Source organism: Anas platyrhynchos, chromosome 21 (assembly GCF_047663525.1).
Source record: "Anas platyrhynchos isolate ZD024472 breed Pekin duck chromosome 21, IASCAAS_PekinDuck_T2T, whole genome shotgun sequence".
NCBI lineage: Eukaryota > Metazoa > Chordata > Aves > Anseriformes > Anatidae > Anas > Anas platyrhynchos.
The window spans coordinates 9,465,204-9,483,302 of NC_092607.1; the positions used below are offsets into that span (position 1 = coordinate 9,465,204).

At 41.7% G+C, this 18,099-nt stretch overlaps 1 protein-coding gene across 4 annotated transcripts in view; it reads left to right on the forward strand.

Annotated features, from left to right (window-relative positions):
• Positions 1-16,465, forward strand: part of RALGAPB (Ral GTPase activating protein non-catalytic subunit beta) — a 65,319-nt gene extending 48,854 nt beyond the window's left edge. For all 4 annotated transcript variants that reach the window (XM_072026281.1, XM_072026280.1, XM_027472922.3 and 1 more), the window contains 7 exons: positions 2,558-2,723; positions 4,645-4,767; positions 5,182-5,318; positions 6,538-6,646; positions 8,905-8,983; positions 9,935-10,083; positions 12,065-16,465. In XM_072026281.1, coding sequence (XP_071882382.1) covers positions 2,558-2,723; positions 4,645-4,767; positions 5,182-5,318; positions 6,538-6,646; positions 8,905-8,983; positions 9,935-10,083; positions 12,065-12,258 — 957 coding nt within the window. In that variant the 3' untranslated portion in view covers positions 12,259-16,465. The remainder of the gene's footprint in view (positions 1-2,557; positions 2,724-4,644; positions 4,768-5,181; positions 5,319-6,537; positions 6,647-8,904; positions 8,984-9,934; positions 10,084-12,064) is intronic.
• The last annotated feature ends 1,634 nt before the right edge of the window (positions 16,466-18,099 follow it).

The following is an 18,099-nucleotide window of genomic DNA, read 5'->3' on the forward strand; positions in this document are numbered from 1 at the left end:
AAAACATTTTGTATGTATATTAATGAAAATATATTATTTGTAGAGTTCAAAGATTCATACCAGAAATGTGTTTCAGATTTGTTGGCTCAGTTTGTAGGGAAGTTCTGCAGTTTGTTGCAATTTGTTCTAGCTGTGTGCGATAGCCAGGTATTTTGGTTTGATGCTAATGCTCAACATATGTCAAAGAAATGAAAACTTTTTACAAAAAAAAAAAAGTATTACTGCTTTGTAAATCTCTGTATTATACTATTTACATTCAGATACGATTAGGTTAATCAGGTTAATTTGTGCAAGTCTCAATTGTGATTTCTCTAGACTGTGACCTAGAAACTCACTACATGAAGAAGGCTTATGGGCTTGTTAGAAATATTTTTTGTGGTACTTTCTCCTCATTTCTATTAGTAATTGTTATACAAAAGAGTAAAAGCATAGCTTCAAAAACAATTAACATGTGGTTTCCTCATGTACTGTGAATATACAATTGACAGAAACACGGTAGCACCTTCCACATCTGAGTGTAAAATACCACCAATCCTTGAGGCCAGTGTCACGCTGTTTGTGAGTTTTCAGGTTCTGAGTTGCAAGTAAACTGTCTCCAAAGTTAGCTAACAAGATACACAGGATTTAATATCTACCAGCCTTCCAGAAATGTTATGCTCTTGCTGAGCTAACAGAACGCTTTTTTCCTCTGATGTTTACATGTAATTATGGATTTTAGACAGGTAAGATTTATTTACAGAAATTACTTAGTCCAACAGAACTTGCTGGGCTTTGGATATCCAATTAGCAGTCAGTACTTAGGAGTTCTGCCATGCCAATTTAAGAAAATCTTTATATTTGAGAGGTTTTTGGGCACATTTAGACAGACATGATAAAGATGGCATTCCTGCTTCAGATCCTTGGACATCTTGCAATGATTTCTAAGCCTTCTTGGTCGTGCAAAGTCACAGTTGAGTTAATAAGACACTCATCTCTTCAGCACTGAACTGAGTGAGAAAACTGATGCTGTTTCTGTGTTTGAAAAGAAACAAAACAGAAATAAGTCAAAAGTTAGGAGCGGAGGAGATCAAAGCCAAGTAACAATGCTGCTTTGAGCAGAAATGCCTGCACAGCTCTACTCAGCCATCCATGTGCATGTTCCCATCAGTGTGTGTGTGTTCATGCATCTCTACCTCAGGAACTAATTCTGTTCTGCAAGGTGATTCCTACTCTTTTGACAAGGAGTGGTGTCGGCTCTTTTTATCGGATGCTGCACAACCCAGAGTAGTGTTGTCTAACCTGAGTGTTCCTACATTAGCCCCATTCTCTTGTGATGATATGCATTTACAGTTTAGAGGGGTCTCACCAAATTTATTTATACAGGGTAATGAAGCTGCCCCCATGCTTTTTATATCATACTTCATGATGCTAGTGGTTTTTTGAATATACTCCTTCATCCTTACTTTACTGTAAGTTCTTTTCTTGAAGGAGCTTAGATATAAAACCATACATCTGTGTAAATCTTGAGCTTGCATGCTTTCTGCTTTTGGTTTCTAAGCTACTTTGTATCTCAGTTCATCCTGAAGCATAGCTATGACTTTATTGAGCATATCAGTAATATTTCAGAATATTGTACAGGGTGTTAGGCCTGGGTGCCAGGACCATGTGGGCACGAAGAACCACCTCTCTGGGAGCTTTCCTTCCAGGGTCTGCCCCTGATAGTGCAGTTTCTGATTCAATAGAGTCTCTCTCTCAGGGCAGAGTCCCAGCACACTGTCCCTGTACAAACAAAAACCAAAAACACTCTGGCCACAAAACAAACTCCATGTGGCCCAGGAAGGAAGGAGAGATGCACTATGCAGAGTTGTCTCTTCCACATCCCAGTGGTTTGATAGATCAAATCACAAATCATCTGCGTCTCCCTGCATGACACTTTGTGAAGCTCTCAATTTTCACTCAGTCACAATGGGATAAGAATTGTCTTTGGGTGTGGAAACATCCCAGATCTTTATAAGAAGTGGGATTAAGGTTCAAAATGAACGGTACAGTGTTGCATTTGGTTAAAGTGCATGCTCAGTCCTGCTGAAAATTGTTTTGCAAAATCTCTTTCATAATTTAATGTGCAATGAGGCCCCTGTGCCCTAAATCACGGTATGTCAGGTACAGGTTAGAAGTGGTGAAATGCATTTCTCCTAAAGTTTTCTCTCAATTTCATAGTAAAAATTCTCTTATGTCTGCTGCTAATGCACATTCTACACAGAACAGTTGTGTTGGTTTATTCCTGATGACTGGATAAATCTCAGAATCACCATTTGTAGTGGTGTGATTGCAGGCTTCAGCAACGATGGCAGACAGCCGATTCGATTGAACAGGACATTGCCAAGCAGGATGAATGATGCTGGGCAGCAGGGACTGGTGTCCATATAGAAAGCCTGGGGTTCCAGAACAGCTGTATATGGGCAAAACCATCTCAGTGACACAATATTTTTTAATTACAAAACCAAAGGTGGGGTGAGGAGGGGAAGAGCTGCTTCCTGGAGTACCCTGTCCAATACCATGGTGTTGCTGGTTGTTTCAGATCCTGAAGAACATGGAGTCTTCCAGAATTGTTCAGCCACACTTCCTGGAGTTCTTGCTGTCTCTTGGCTGGTCAGTGGACGTAGGGAAGCACCCTGGGTGGACGGGGCATGTCTCAACAAGCTGGTCAATCAATAACTGCAGTGATGAAGAGGGACCTGAACAAGGTGAGGCGTGGTAAATGATGTAACATTAAATTAAAATGTTTTGTCTCCTCTAGGATATTTTTTTTTCTCCCAGATACCTATCTGAGCACCTGCGTACTTTTTTTTGGATAAACATGAACATTTATTAGAAAGGAATGTGTAAATAGACTAAGGTTCAAGCCAAAGTGAGGAAAAATAATGCCAGTGTTTGTTGTTGGGAGAAAGTAGTCTCAGCAAGAAACACCTGTATTCTGCACTTCTGGCAGACTTGGTGGGTCTTCATGTATAACCCAAAACCAGTATTCATGTGAAATTGGATACAGATTATAGTGTGTATCAGCAGACGTGCTTGCAATATTGTGATTTTTAGTGTTTTGTAAGTAGATTAAAATGAGATGTTGGTGAATATGTTAGCTGTAATCATGCTTGCTAGTAAGTAAAGAAATCAAGCCCCTGTTTGTAGGTCACTGAGGCTGCAGCCTACACACAGCTCTTCTCCTGTCCTGCTTAATTTAGTCTGTTCTTTTCCACTACAGCAACTGCTCCTCTGGGCTTGTCTTACTGTGACCAGCTGAAGGCTTTTCTGAAAAAAATAAACTATGCATGATAGAAGGTTTGAAATGTTGGGGAGAAGTGAAGAGAACAGAGGCATGGCCTTCTCAGAACAAGTCAGGAGAGGTTACAAAATGGCCAGGGCTTGGTTTAATGTTTCTTTGAGGATGGGGTTGTTATGCTTCACTCTGAGGCAGAGCCCTCTCCCTTCTTTTTGCAGTTGGATTTGTCAGTACAACTGCACAGATGACAGTGCCCTGAATTAGCGAGGTAACCTGTTTTAGTATGGGCTTTTTAACGTGGATGTTAAAAGTTCACGTTGAACTTCAGCTGTTTGGATTAATTAATAGACCACCAAAAAGATTAATTAATGGTGAAAGAAAGAAAAGAAAAAGCAATCAAGAATGGGAGTGAAGGAGGTCTGCTTCTAATCGGCAGTAGATTTTTTCCCTACTGTCTGCCGTGGCTAATGTTATTTGTTTTCTTAAATGTGTTTTCTATTTGTGGATGGTTCTGCTTAAAGCAAAACACACACAAAAACAAACAACAAAAACACACAAACCTAAAAGAGCTTCCAGTGAGATGTGATTAAAATAAATCCATGAACATGTGTTTTGTGTCCCCATCCCCCCTGCAAAGGCAAAGAAGCAATTGGATTTGAGTTGAGATGATGCTTGTTGAGAGATGCAGGAATGTTTCCCTGTTGGTAAAGCATGACTCAGAGGTCTGCATGCCTCTGGCCACTTCATGTCAGAGTGCTGAATTTCTCTGCTCCAGTGGTTTTGCTGAAGCAGCTATTACAAGGGCTCTTCTGTAAACTGGTGCAGAGAAATAATTCAGCTTAAAGCCCTTGCTATTCTTTCTGGAGGAGGCGCAGGGAAGGAAAAGGCATTTTTATTAATTTACTTATAGCATGGCTCCATCAAAGAATCTATAGAAATTGGCTTAAATTCCAGAATAGTGTCAGGCTGAAGCTGTAAATGTTGTAAGCTGCATTTGGAAGTTTATTGACAAACTGAATGGTGTCTGTCTTAGAGGAAATGGATAGGAATAGCTACTGAATGAATGCTTGTAGCAGATGCTTACTTACTGACTACTGAACAGACTACTGAATGCAAGGAAAATATGATATTATAGTAAGTATAATTTAAATATTTTCAAAATGAAATTTCTTTCCAACCCAAAACGCTATTTCCTTCAAGATACCAAAAAAAATTTCTTTGAGAGTGGTTGTTCGCCATGAAAATTGACTGTGAAATCTTCTGATTTTAAAGTGACACTTGCATGATTTCTTCTCATTTTACCTTGTATTTGAAGGTCTTCCCCTGAGGAAGTGTACAGAGAGGTAAACTTTCCTCTTAACTTAACTTTCCTTTTCTGCCTGTTTCAGATGATGCAATTATTTCAGAAGATGTTGGGGCAAGTATCTTCAATGGGCAGAAGAAGGTGCTCTACTATGCTGATGCCTTGACAGAAATAGCTTTTGTTGTCCCATCACCAGTGGAGTCCCTAAGTAAGAGCATTTTGTGCATGCTATTTAGAGGGGAAAAAAAGAAAATAACTTTTTTTTTTTTTTATTTAGAGAGCTGTATCAGAAGCAGATACCAAATAAGCAAACTAGTGGTGTGAATAGCAAGACCCTTGCTAGAAAAATACTGATACTTTGATTTAAATATCCAATATCCAGGAGTTTTTGACTCCTTCTGAGACAGTATCTGTTCTGTACAACTTTTTCTCAGTCTAGGCCTCAGTATATATTCAGGTTTGTGTGACAGTATCTGTTTGCCTTGGTGTGTTTGGTTGGACATATGAGTTTGGTCTGCAGTCATGATACTGTAAAAAAAAAAAAAAAAAAAAAAGCCAATGAGTTCAGTTTTTTTTTTTTTTGCAGAAGGTAAGACAAAATTCACATTTCTTTCGGTTACAGCTGATTCACTGGAAAGCAATGTCTCAGACCAGGAAAGTGACTCCAACATGGATCTGCTGCCAGGAATATTAAAGCAGCCATCTTTGACACTTGAACTCTTCCCCAATCATACAGACAATCTTAATCCCTCTCATCGGGTAAGGATAAACTTGCACTGAAAAATGGTTCTTGTTTTGTTATGGTTTATGTTTTGGTTCATTTTGAAGAAGCACACTGGCAATCCTACAGCATTTTTGATAGTACATGATTCAGTTTCCTAGCATTTGGAGTCACTCATTCTTAGATGTTAATTATTAACAACAGCTTCAATCCTGCTAGCATTTGCACCTGCAGTAGGAGATTGGTAGATTACATTAATTAAATATAAATTAATATAAATTTAGCAATACTAAGTAGAAACATCCTGCATGCTTAAATTTTGAAGCATATGCAGGAAAAAGTATATGCAGTATTTGCAAAGCAGTTCAGACTCCAATCAATGCTTGGAGATGTAGGATAGATTGACGTGAAGACTTTTCATACTTTGCCAGTTTGAAATAGCATGGGTCAGTTGTGGCTGAATTATCAAATGTGAAGTTGCTTTTGTATGGTAGCAAAACAAGAAACGATGAACTTCTATAACAGTTACAGGATTTACAACTGCCATTTTTTTTGTATAAAATTCACTTCCAAATGTGCTTAGTTATTGTTTTACGATCTTTAAGAATGTTTAAAAAAGAAATGGATGAGTTTTCAAGATCATTAATGACTAATCTAAATTGCAGTTGCCTGGATGCATTTTTATTGGACTTACTGCAGAAATTGGCTATTAGTATAAACACAGTAAAACTGGGAACAAATAAATTCAAGTGTAAGGCAGGAACTTCAGTTTAGCTCCCTGGTTTGGATGGGGAAATTGGCAAGGAAAAGCGCATTTCGTTGGGCAGTGTGCAGGTTTTCTCTGAAATACTGAAATAATGGAAATATCATAAAACACTGCCATGATAGATGTGCTGGGTCTTCCACAATAGCATGGGAAAACAGCAGTGCACGTGCGTGTTTCCTGGGAACACAGAGCAACTGAATTGGGTGCAGCTCAGATACATGCAACAAAGCTGGGAAATGAGAAATAATTGATGTTGTTATCAATGTCTAAAGAAAAAAGAGGCTTTTCTCTCATTTATGTTGAATATAAGTATTGTGGAGACCCAAATTATTGCTTCTTAGTGGGTAGTTCCACTGTAGCTGTCCCATCTTAATGATTGGCAGAGATTGTACCTGTCTGAGATCTGAAAGACTATGGAGCAGCTGTGGAGATGTTGTATTACTGGACTTAGGATGTTTGCAAATGCTGGTTTTCTCTTGTGTTCAAAACAGCTCAGTCCTACTTCCAGATCCAAGAAGGTGCCTCAGGGCCGGACCATTCCACCAATGGGACCTGAAACCAAAGTGTATGTGGTCTGGGTTGAACGTTATGATGACATAGGTGCGTACAATTCTTATTGTTCATTAGTGTAGCAACAGATCAGAAAAACAGAGGAAAAAAATGTTTTTTTTCTCTGTTAAAGAATGCTAAATCCTTATTAATTTCTGTAACTGACACTTAAGATTCTAAAACTGTTCCAATATTTAAGTGATGGTCCACGAGGTGTAAATGAATCACTGGATGTAGGTCTGGAGATTATTTTAACTCTAGCAGTACATGTGAAGTGCCCTTATGCACCCTCTCCCTAAGCTTAATGTATAAGGCTAGTGTGCACCCCCAGTGCTGAGTTCTTCTCAGCTGTGGTCTACTCAGAATGGAGCTTCTATGTTTCCTTTAAAAAAAGACTTTCTGACTAGTTTTACTTTTGATCAGCTGGTTTTGTGCTGAAGGGATCATCAGCTTCCTTGTTTTGATGGTACCTTTGAAACTTTGTACTTTTGATCTTTCTTTGGGAGGGCTCATTTACTCTTTGCTTGGAGTGCCAGTTTGGATGGTGCTGTGTGGTCCGGTTATTCAGGCAGTGTCCTGCTCCTTGTGCTAAATTAATGCTCTTTGGGTTGTTGTTTCCTCCCTGACTGTGGATGCTGAATATCCTGGGAGAGACCCAGCTTTGTCCATCCTGTTATGTCCATAATGTGGACAGTGGTGGGCAGGTGTCCCCCAGGCACAAGGAGTCCTTCGTCCCCAAGAATTTCTGCATGCTGGTTCGAAGCCATGGGCCAGGCTTCAGTGTGAAGTGAGAGCCTGTCTGTGCTGACCTAGCTTGGTAGTGTCTGTAAGGCTGCCAGCAACAGATTCTATTTTACATTGTTTATTCTGCCTTTGTTTCTAATCCTAGTTCCTAGTTTAGCAGTAAGAGGGGACCTCAATTAACTCCAAGTCCTCCCAGAGGAAAGCAACCAAGTGAGTAGAAGAGATCAGAGGAGGCTTCCCATTAATTGCAGGTGTAAACTCTTTCTTTTCCTACCAAGGTCTCTGACACACACATTTTCTTGTCCACAGCACATAGTGCAGAGTTTTGCCTGGGATCAAAATACACACCAAGTTCTGCAGCATCACCTCCTTATCCAACCATTGGCCCAGAGGGTGTTCCCTTAGCTCCGGGAGTCCCTCAACCACTTCTGTTCCTGAGCTGCTATCCCTTTGTGGGTGGCATTAAAGCCAGCTCACTGGGGAGACAGTGACTGTGCTACACGCATGCTTCTGCTCAGCTGCTTCTTTCAGCAGCCACGGGAATCCCCCAGAGCTATGGGCCTGAAGATGAAGAAATGAGTCTGTGAGCCTCAGTAAGACTGGCAGTCGGATGACTGAGGGGAGGCTCTTGAAAGTTTCTCCTAGCCCAGAGGCTTTGCCTTATGCTGCTTACATTTTTGGCTTTCGTCTTATGTTTTATGAATCTGGACAGAGGAAAAACCTGACTTTGTTAGTCTAGGCTATCACCCTAGTGCCAACTGCCAGTCCTCCCTCTTGGTCCATCTCAAAATACCTCTGTGCACACCCCCTCCCCTCCCATTGTCTTCCTCTGCTAGATCCAGGTTTTGGGTGCACTCAACGCTCCAGTTCTAATGCCAGAAGGTATTTTCGAGCCTTACACTCTTCCTAAGCTTCAGCCCCTAAAAAAAAAAAAAAGGATGCAGCTACCACATCCCATTCCAGGGATTCAAGTTCTTATTTATTCCTTCTGCACCTTCATTATGCAGGGACTTGTTACCAAGTGCAAGGTGGCAGAGTGGTAGGTTATGGTCAGGATTTGCAGAGACTGGACTCGAGGAACAATGCCGTATTTGCCAGAGCAAGCTGTTATTCCTGTGTGGGGTGCTCAAAGGAACTACAGATGCAAGCAGTGCTATCATTTGAAGTTCCAAGCACTGTTTTTGAGGCTGATATTTACAGATGGGAAAAGAAGCTACTGGATAATAATTTGAAAGTTTATCTTGTTGTGAAACACTTCATCTCCTTCCTGTTTTCATTGTTCTTCTGGAGATTTTGACCTTTGGGATTAAGAAAATTGAGGGTCTGGGACATGTTACCTAATCCATTGAGCACTGGATGAATGAGGTGTGTCTATATACTCCATGTACTGCTTATGCTTAAAACAGACCAACAAAAGGCTTGGCATCAGCTGTGTTTCCAGAACATCCATGGCATAAATGCTTGAGGCTTACATCATTTTAACTAGTGATAACTCATCTTTCTTGGTCCCTAAATAAACAAAACTGGGGTAGTTAAACTTTATTCTGTGCGTCCTTTTCACATAGAAAACTTCCCCCTCCCTGATCTGATGTCGGAGACAAGCACTGGTGTAGAAACTACAGCCAACAGTAGCACTTCCGTAAGGTAAGACTACTCTTATTTTTGTTACCTTTCTAGATTCTCGCAGACAGCAGTCTAAGCTGCACTTCAGAAGAAGCCATAACTGAATATATTTACATTCTTCAGCTTTCACAGGGAACCCCAGAAACTGTAGGCAGTCTTATTAAAAAGACAGTTGAGTTCCTAGTGGCCAAGAGGGCCAACGGGATCCTGGTGTGCATTAAAAGGAGAGTGGCCAGCAGGTCAAGGGAGGTGATCCTCCCCCTCTGCTCTGCCCTGGTCAGCCCTCACCTGGGGTACTGTGTCCAGTTCTGGACTCCATGGTACAAGAAAGACAGGGATCTCCTGGAAAGAGTCCAGCAGAGGGACACAAAGATGATACGGGGCCTGGAGCATCTTCCTTATGAGGAAAGGCTGAGAGACCTGGGTCTGTTCAGCCTGGAGAAGAAAAGTCTGAGGGGGGAATCTCATCAATGTGTGTAAATACCTGAGGTATGGGAGACAGGGGGATATGGCCAACCTCTTTTCAGTGGTTTGCGGGGACAGGACAAGGAGTAATGGTCACAAGATAGAGCACAGGAAGTTCTGCACCAACATGAGAGAGAATTTCTTCATGGTGAGGGTGACGGAGCACTGGAACAGACTGTCCAGGGAGGTTGTGGAGTTCTCCTCCTGGTGATGAAGTTACAGTTTCCCTGCTGCACAATGGCATCCAGCTCCTCCTGTTAGTTGTCCATGCTGCGTGCATTGCTGTAGATGCACTTCAATTGTGCGATTGCCCTCACCCCCAACCCTGGGACTCCTCCCCCAGGCTCACCTCTATCAAGCCTCATTTCCCCCCTGCCCTACCTGCTGGTTTAGCCACAAGACATTTTTAGCATCCCTTTAACAATCTATGGATGAAAAATGACTGGTTTGATTGAAATACTGCTAGACTGATGAACTAGATTTAACAGCCATATATTTTTCCTTAAGATCTGCCATTCCTGAGAAAGAAGTTCCTGTGATCTTCATCCATCCTTTAAACACTGGCTTATTCAGGATAAAACTACAAGGAGCAACTGGGAAATTCAACATGGTTATCCCACTGGTGGATGGAATGATAGTCAGTAGGAGAGCTCTTGGTAAGCTAAAGGTGTTTAGGAACACCTGTATTTTCTTTTGTTTTTGTTTTTTATTTTCACATGGAGGCATTTCAGTGACTGGTCCAATCCATCCCATATGGCATTGACTACCTCTACCATCACAGAGCATTGCAAGTACCCTGCCAGCAATATTTTTGTTTGTACTCCTTCACAAAAAGTAAATACAAAAGGAGTGTTAATTCCCATTTTGTTCATGCTATGTGTTTCCATTTTTCTGTTATGCTGTTAGTGTGAAATCTGGCTAATCCCAGCAATTTAATGCAGAACAGCATTAAGGATAGCTCAGGGACTGTGGAGTGTGGGTGGTGATATATCTGCAAAATGCATGGTCTGGAATTTTTCATTGGAAGAAGTACTGGGCATGACAGCACATCTTTATTTTGTTCTTTTTGCAGCAACAGTGGAAGCAGGAACAGCAGAGGGAGCAGGTGCTTAGCAGTTAGCTGGCAGCATTGCTCAGTCCGCTGAGCTGTAGGCTCAACTGTAACTGTAGCAATCAGGTGAGGGAATGGAAGTGTTAATGGAGGAAGGAAAAGGAGCAGTTTAGGTGGGAGAGATCAGAAATGTGGCTCAAAAATGTTTATCACTGGGGGCCAAGGTGCTGATGTTACCTGACTACCAGAGGATAGTGTTGAATTTTGAATTGTGCTAGCATGCAGTGTTTGGTCCTTGTGGTTTAGAAATAGGATTGCAATTAAAAGCCACAGAGATTGTCAGGCCTGTGTTAATGGGTGCATGTGTGCAATCCACCTTCTTCTGGGTTCCTGGATGTATTAATGACTCAATCTTGGGTATCTGTGCTATTATAAATTCAGTAACTGGAAATCTTACTCCAGTAAAAGCTATTCCCAGGGCCGATCGAAATGAATAAACTCACATTAGGGTACTTGCACATAACCATAAAACTAATGTTGTAGGGATCAGTTGGGGGTGACTACCAGGTTCTGATTTTGCATGTCATTCAGTGATGGGGAAGTTAAAGCCAGTTTGGGCTTTCAAATAAACTTTCTGAATTCAGCTGATGACAATGGCTTATACTAATAAAGAACACGGTGTGTTTTCTTAGGGTTGTGCTGTGTTTTCAGGAGCAGAACATAATGAAATTTGTCTGGCCTCTAAGTTCAGCATATGTGGTTTGTGGTTGTCAGGAATCAGGTCCTCTAGATAAGGCAAGCAGTGTTTGTTGCAGTTTCACTGGTACTTTTCTATAGGCAGAAAAGGAGTTAATGGAAACTTGCATAAACATTGCATATGAATTTAATTTTGGAGTAGAAGAAAGTCTACTGCTGGTTTTGCCTAAATATTAGCTACTTAGGTTCTGAACCTTCTCCTCCCAGCCATGTGCAGAAGCATGAGTTAGGGAAGGGCAACAGCTGTGGCAAAGCCATGAGGGCAGATAGAACTGTTTCTAGCCACAACCCATAGTCTATCTTTTACCCCGTTCAGAGAGGATGGTTCTGTCATCCCTGCTGGTGCTGTGATGGATTCTGTACTCTTGCTGTTATCAGCGCTCATACGGCTCCTCAATGTTACCTGTTGCCACCTCAGCCCCAGCTGAACTCCACATGTCCTCATGCAACGGAGCCTTGAGCTGTCATACTGCTCCAACGGTGTTGGGGTTCTACATTGTTTCCCCACTTGGTCCTGAGGGAGCTGTTGCAGGCTGCTGTGCAGCACTGGCAAAGCAGGGAGATCTTCCTTCTCCTCCAGCTGGATTAGAGTACCATAGACCTCATCCCTTTCTTATTTGCATTTGACAGTAGAACAATCACAGCCCTGGGGACCGTGATTATCTGTTACCAGCTGGTCTTTCAGAAAAGTTCTTGATTTGGTGCTGCTGAGCATCTTCCCTTAGGTTTTTAGATGGAGCAGAACCCAAAACTTTCTTTATCTTTGAAACCAGCATGGGGGCACAACTTAATTTTGTTTAAACTTGATTCCAACATTGTTTCTTTTTCAGGTTTTTTAGTGAGACAAACAGTAATAAATATTTGTCGGAGAAAGAGGCTGGAAAGTGATTCATACAACCCCCCACATGTCCGCCGAAAACAGAAAATAGCAGACATTGTCAATAAATACCGGAACAGGCAGCTGGAGCCAGAATTTTATACCTCACTTTTCCAGGAGGTTGGGCTCAAGAACTGCAACGCCTAGGCCATTATCCTTCCAGGACAATCAGATCAGAGCTTGGTGGCTACAGTAATGAAAACAGTTAAATAACAACAAGTTTCTTCAGCCCTCTGGAATTCAGGAAACCCATATTCTAGCACAAGTCAGCAGTTACCATGTGGGAGGAATGAGAAATGAATCAAAAACATTGCAGTTGGGATATTGACTCAATTCACCTACCCTCAAAAGATTACTGAATTCCAATCTTCCTGGATACTCGCAACATAATCTTTTCACCCAATCATCTATTCCAGACTAATTAGGAACTGTGTCTCATTCTGTGAGAAAACGATCAAAACAAAAATATCTCTTCATATCAGTATGGATAACAAAATACAAACAAACCTGCCTTCAGACACCTCGCTACACCCTCTTGTTAAAGGAGAAAGGAACAGGGTCTCTCCTTTGAGGAGAGACTTCTTTCTGAGCATTGACTATCCCTGCAAGAACTTAAGAAGTTTTCAACCCCCCTTCAGAGTACAACAGAAGATACTTCACTGCTTGTAACCAATTTGTGTACCAAAAGGAAGAAAAATGTTTGGAAATATCAGATCATGAAATTCGTGGGCAAGATGCTGTATTTTACGGTATCCTCCTTGGTTGGGCATGAGTCTATCTGCATACAACATTTCTGTCATACTGAGAACAAACACAACACCTGAAATTACCAGGCTTCCAAACATAAGCTGTTACTAGATAAGAGTTCTTGGTCATATAGAAACAAGATTTTGACTTTCAGGTCTGTTGCAAAATGTCACATTTAATTTTAGCAGCTTGATTTTATTTTTTATGGAATACTTATTTTGAAGTTTCCATAGCACCTAGTCGCCATTTCCATTAAATCGAAACATTACTTGCTTTCCTTCCATTGGCTTGAAATCTGAGGTTCTGGGACTGCCTTCTGCCTGCCTTTTTTTTTTTATAGCATAAGTGGTTTTTGCAGCTTCTACACTTCTCAGATGCTCCTATTACAAAGGGTAAAACAATTCAAACAGAAAATTCAGGAGCTGTTCTTTTTTTCCGTTAATTTGCTATTTCATGGAAGTCCATTTGGAGTTATAACTTAAAATCATTTTGAAGCTGCTGTGCTTTCTCACTGTCAGCAGCAGTGGTTCCTTTTCTCCTAGGTCAGAAGATCTCCAAACTGCTGGTGTCTCTCTTGGCCCTACTCAGGTAAAATATATGAATTGTTGGCTTTCATCCCAGGTGAAACAGGCCAGTGTGGATTCAGTTCTCTTTGATCATTGGCAACTTCAGTTCAAGTGCTCTGCTACCTCTGTGTGCACATTGCCTGTGAGCTCAGCAGACAGCAACAAGCTGTCCTCCAGGAGTAGGTTTTTGAATGAGGATGCAGATAAAACTTAAAATAATAATAATTAAAAAAAAAAGTAAAAGGCATACTTTCCTTTTCAGACCACCGCTTTCTCATATGGTCAGGACTTGAAGGTTGTGCTGGGAAAAGATGTTTACAACTACAAATTTAATACTGGGAATATAAGAGCTGCAGTGGGCATTTGCATTCTTGGGAGCGCTTTCAAGCTCCCAGCGCAATCTTAACTTGTGTTGCAGTAATGAATCATCACTGATGCTCCTGTGTAGGTGCAGTTTGTGATCACTGGCAGCAGCATGTGTTCTCCTTCCAATAAGTAGATAGTATAAGAGTATAAATGTAAGTAGGAATTTGTGGAGCTCTTCAAGTTATTTTAAGTTATTTTTCAGAAGCTTTTTAATATGTATTGCAATAATGCCTGTGAGTCATTTAATTTTGATATTTCACAGTTAATTTATGCAACAGTTCTGACCTGAAACAGTCTTAATTGTTTCATTTTAACTAATCTGCCAAGGACATACTCTGTCTCTATCTTTGTATTAGCCATGAAAAAACACATGAAAACATGGGGCCCTAAAAATACACTTGCAAGGACTTTCAGGATATCAACCAAAGGGGGCTTGGGGTGATAGCTGTGGTGGTTACAGGGGACAGGCATACATGCCTCAACTCAGGAGCTCTTGATTTTGATCCAGATGAATCTCAAGTGGAAAAACAAAACCACAGAAAGAAAACCATTGTAGAAGCAAGCATGGTGGCTGGCCTGTGCTTATGTGATGCCCTGGTTGTAAATGGCAGCAGGTGTTGCAAGTCAGCATTTGGGTTTATTGGCAAAGCTGTGAAGGGAAATTTAGCTTCATTTCTCTGGTAAACTTTTGCCAGTATCAATTTAATGCACGGACACTAAATTTACCCACATTTTGTATGTACCTATTGGATTTAAATAATGGCCAAACACACTTTAAGCCACTGACTAAAAGGCATGACCAATGCATGTGTAACAAAAATAAACATACTGAGCAATCAAATGTTTGCACATCTTCAATAACCTAAAAACAAAACCCACATACCATAGCTACGAGTGTGTGTTATATGCAGAATCATTGGTTTATATCCTAGTGAGCTACAAAAGATACTTCAGGTACTTGGGTTCAGTCAGTAGCAAAGATGTGGACTTGGGAACCCCGGATATGTTCTGCAAAGTCCAAGATAGCCAAATGGACTGCTTGAAATACTACTCTCTAAAAAGGCCTATGCTTGGCTGAAGAATAGTTCTTTGGTCTATTTCCATATTTCATCTAAATCATGAGTACAGCACCCACTTGAGCATTAATAACAGTGAAAGCAAGGCGATGTTTCAGAAATCTTGAAAGAAGGTAACTTTTGCATGCACTGTTGCTGTTTATCCTGCAGCCTGGGTGAGTAGGCATTTATAACTTGCTTAATTTGATTTATAAAATCAGTTGTTTGATGCTTTTACACATTACTGATATGACCTAGCCATAAAATTGGGGTTTTGCTGTCTGGAAAGATGAACCTTCAAGAAAGTCACAGTTTAGTATAAAAACCTTGATTCCAGAAATGTGTTGTCATCCCATTTGGTTTGGATGCAAACTGCAGTAGTAAATGCCCGTGGCAGACTCATGCCATGGAGCGTGTCTGCAAGCAGCGTCCCTCATCCCCCTGTGCACAGAGGTCTCCACTGTCATCATCATAAAATATAAACCACCAACCTGGACGAAAAATCCTTGTCTGCTCAGAGTTTGTATCCCAACTTCACTGGCTTCAGTTAGTCCAGGATGGAGCCTAGAGCTTTTTCTGCAAAAGAATTAGAGCAAATACAAGGTTTCAGTTGTGATGTTACTGTCAAGATTCCAGACTTCTGTTTTTTTTCCACCACAAACCACTGTACTGAGTTTTTAATTTTAAAACTTTTAATTTTAAAACTTTTACATTGTTGGTCATTGGAGAGAATTCATATTGACCACTTTGTGTGTAGTGTGACAGCCTCGACTTCTTCACGTTGCATAGAGTGACAAAAGCTGAGATGCAAACGTGACACAACTAAACTGAGACTTTTTATATAAGACCTTTCATGTTGGGTTCATGATTCTGCTTTAAGTGATGGCATCCTTTTAATGGTGCAGAAAGAAGGAGGGTAACTGTCACCCTGTTAAATGCAGCGTTGACATTACAGAAATTTTAGTACCTTAATAAAGACTCATTTAAAGAAATCATCTTAAAGGTACTTTAAAAAAGCATTACAAACTTACAGCAAAGGGGAGAGGATGGTGTCTGTGAAAAATAAGGTGTAGGCACAGACAGCAGCATGTGCATGACGGCTGTAGGGTAGAGCAGCTCTCGATGCTATGCTGGCTGCCCAGGCATCTCTTCCCTGCAAGGTTATGCATGCTCAGAAAGACAGGAGAGCTAAATTTCAATCTAATAGACTAATTAGATGTGATTTAATGACTGCATAATTGAGTGATGTCTTTGAAGGAAAACACGGGCATTTTCCACATGGATTTTAGCAGGAGTAATTTGCAATGAGAATGCCAGATATCACATGCTTCAAATCATATACAATTTGTATGAATTTCTGTATGTTGCCAAGACATGATCTTTTTGTTCTTACTGTATTTTTCTGTAAATATTCCTGGCGCTAAGTTGTAAAGTAAAGGCAAAATGTAAATATGAAGATGTGAACTATGTTTCCTTGTCTCTAGTACTTTATCTCTTATTTGTTTAGGGAAGGCACACAAAGGCTTGTTTGTATTTATGCCAATTCTTTGTCCAGGAGAAACACATCAAATATTGAATGTAACACAATTAGTCCAATAAATTTTAAAGATTCTTATCTAATAGCTTTGCATTTCCTGATTTTTAATATTTTCCAATGCCTTTGGTTGAAAAATCAACCAATAGTGACGATGTTTCCCGAGCAATAGCAGACAGATGTAGTAAAAGTGCGCACCCTCTACTACACAGCAGCTATGGTAACAGTGCACAAGCTTGTATTTAAGGAAATCACGTTGCACCTTGGCAGTGGGTGGGAGGGGAATGACGACTTGGAAGCACTGCTTTTGGGGAGAGGCCTGGTGTTCCTGCCATGCAAAGGTTCTCCATTTTTACAGTGCCCCCCTCTGTATCTCAGCTCCACCTGCTTTTGCAGCTGGCTGAATTATGCTGTGGGGCTTGGAATGTTGATGCAGTAAAGCAGAGTTAAAATGCAGTGCAGAGTCCCACAAATGCCACAGAAACAACCTTTTCTTAAGGATGAAGGATTCCCAAGCTCAATCACTTGGATTAGGAGAGGAGTAGTGCAGCAGGGTCAAGCAGCAAGCTTGGAAATCAGAAACACTGACAGAAAGCAGGGCTGGAGCAAGGAAACAGCTTCTGCCAGCTGACCATTCCTCAGCTTCCTGGGAGTCAGGGTGGTCAGCACAGCTCTCCCTTGCCTTCACCTGGGTTCCCCAAATCTTTGCTGGGGCAGGGCCCTGCCTGCCCCTTTCAGCACCTTGCTGGCATGCACCAGGCTGCAACAGTGGGGCGGCTGCACAAGCAGCAGCCCTCAACAAAAAAAGCTGCCTTTGGGCCATGGACTTTTCATGAAATCTGTTTACAGACTAGAAGAAAAACATTGAAATGACCCTTTCAGAAACCTTAAACAGGGCAACGCAAATGTGGTGGTGGTTAGGGTTTTTGTTTTCCCGTTGGCTCCACTTGTAAGGGCTTTGGCTGCTCTTCCCTGCCATGGGATTCTGGACTGCGCTCCTCTGCAGGATCGCCTCCAGGAAAGCTTAGGGCAGGTCCCCCCCCCAGATGGGTCAATATGTCCTTCCTTGCAGTCCCAAAGCAGAAAAGGTTTTCTGTGGCTCTATTTGAAGGTCTGGTTACTTCCTTCTTCAGCCAAGTGAAGTAAAAAGCACCAGGCAGAGCCAGCTGTTCACATCCCACGTGGCCAGGAAACCCTTGCTGTACTCACCACGCTCTCCTGCCGCTGCTCCGGGCTTCTCATTGACCAGACTTCTTTTCTTTTCTTTATTTGCGGCGGTGCTGGGGAGGGGGCTGCTGCGAGCATCTGGAACCAGGAAGGTGCCTACGAGGTGTAAAGCTGTTTCCTACTGCCTGTGGGAGCAGCAACATTTTCTGCTTTATTTTATACGGTGCATCCAAAACACCCGCCCTGCAACCCAGGGCTCACCCCTGTTTTTAGCCTCGCTGCAGGTATCATGAAGAAGTGATGCAAGATGGCTCCAGTGCTCCGGTCAGGTTTTCTTGCAAAGCATTTACTGGGAAAGGCGGAGGTGATGCCCCAAACGCAGTTTCATGGCCAAAGGCACCTGGACGTGGCCCCAGTGGTGTCACTGATTTCACTCTCTCCACGCACCAGGCAGGAGCAGAGGGTGTTTGTGATGCCCTCGGACCCAGCTGGGTGTTGTGATGCTGCCCCCGAGTCCCCCAGGGCCAGGGGGAAGGAACGTGGGGGCCAGGGA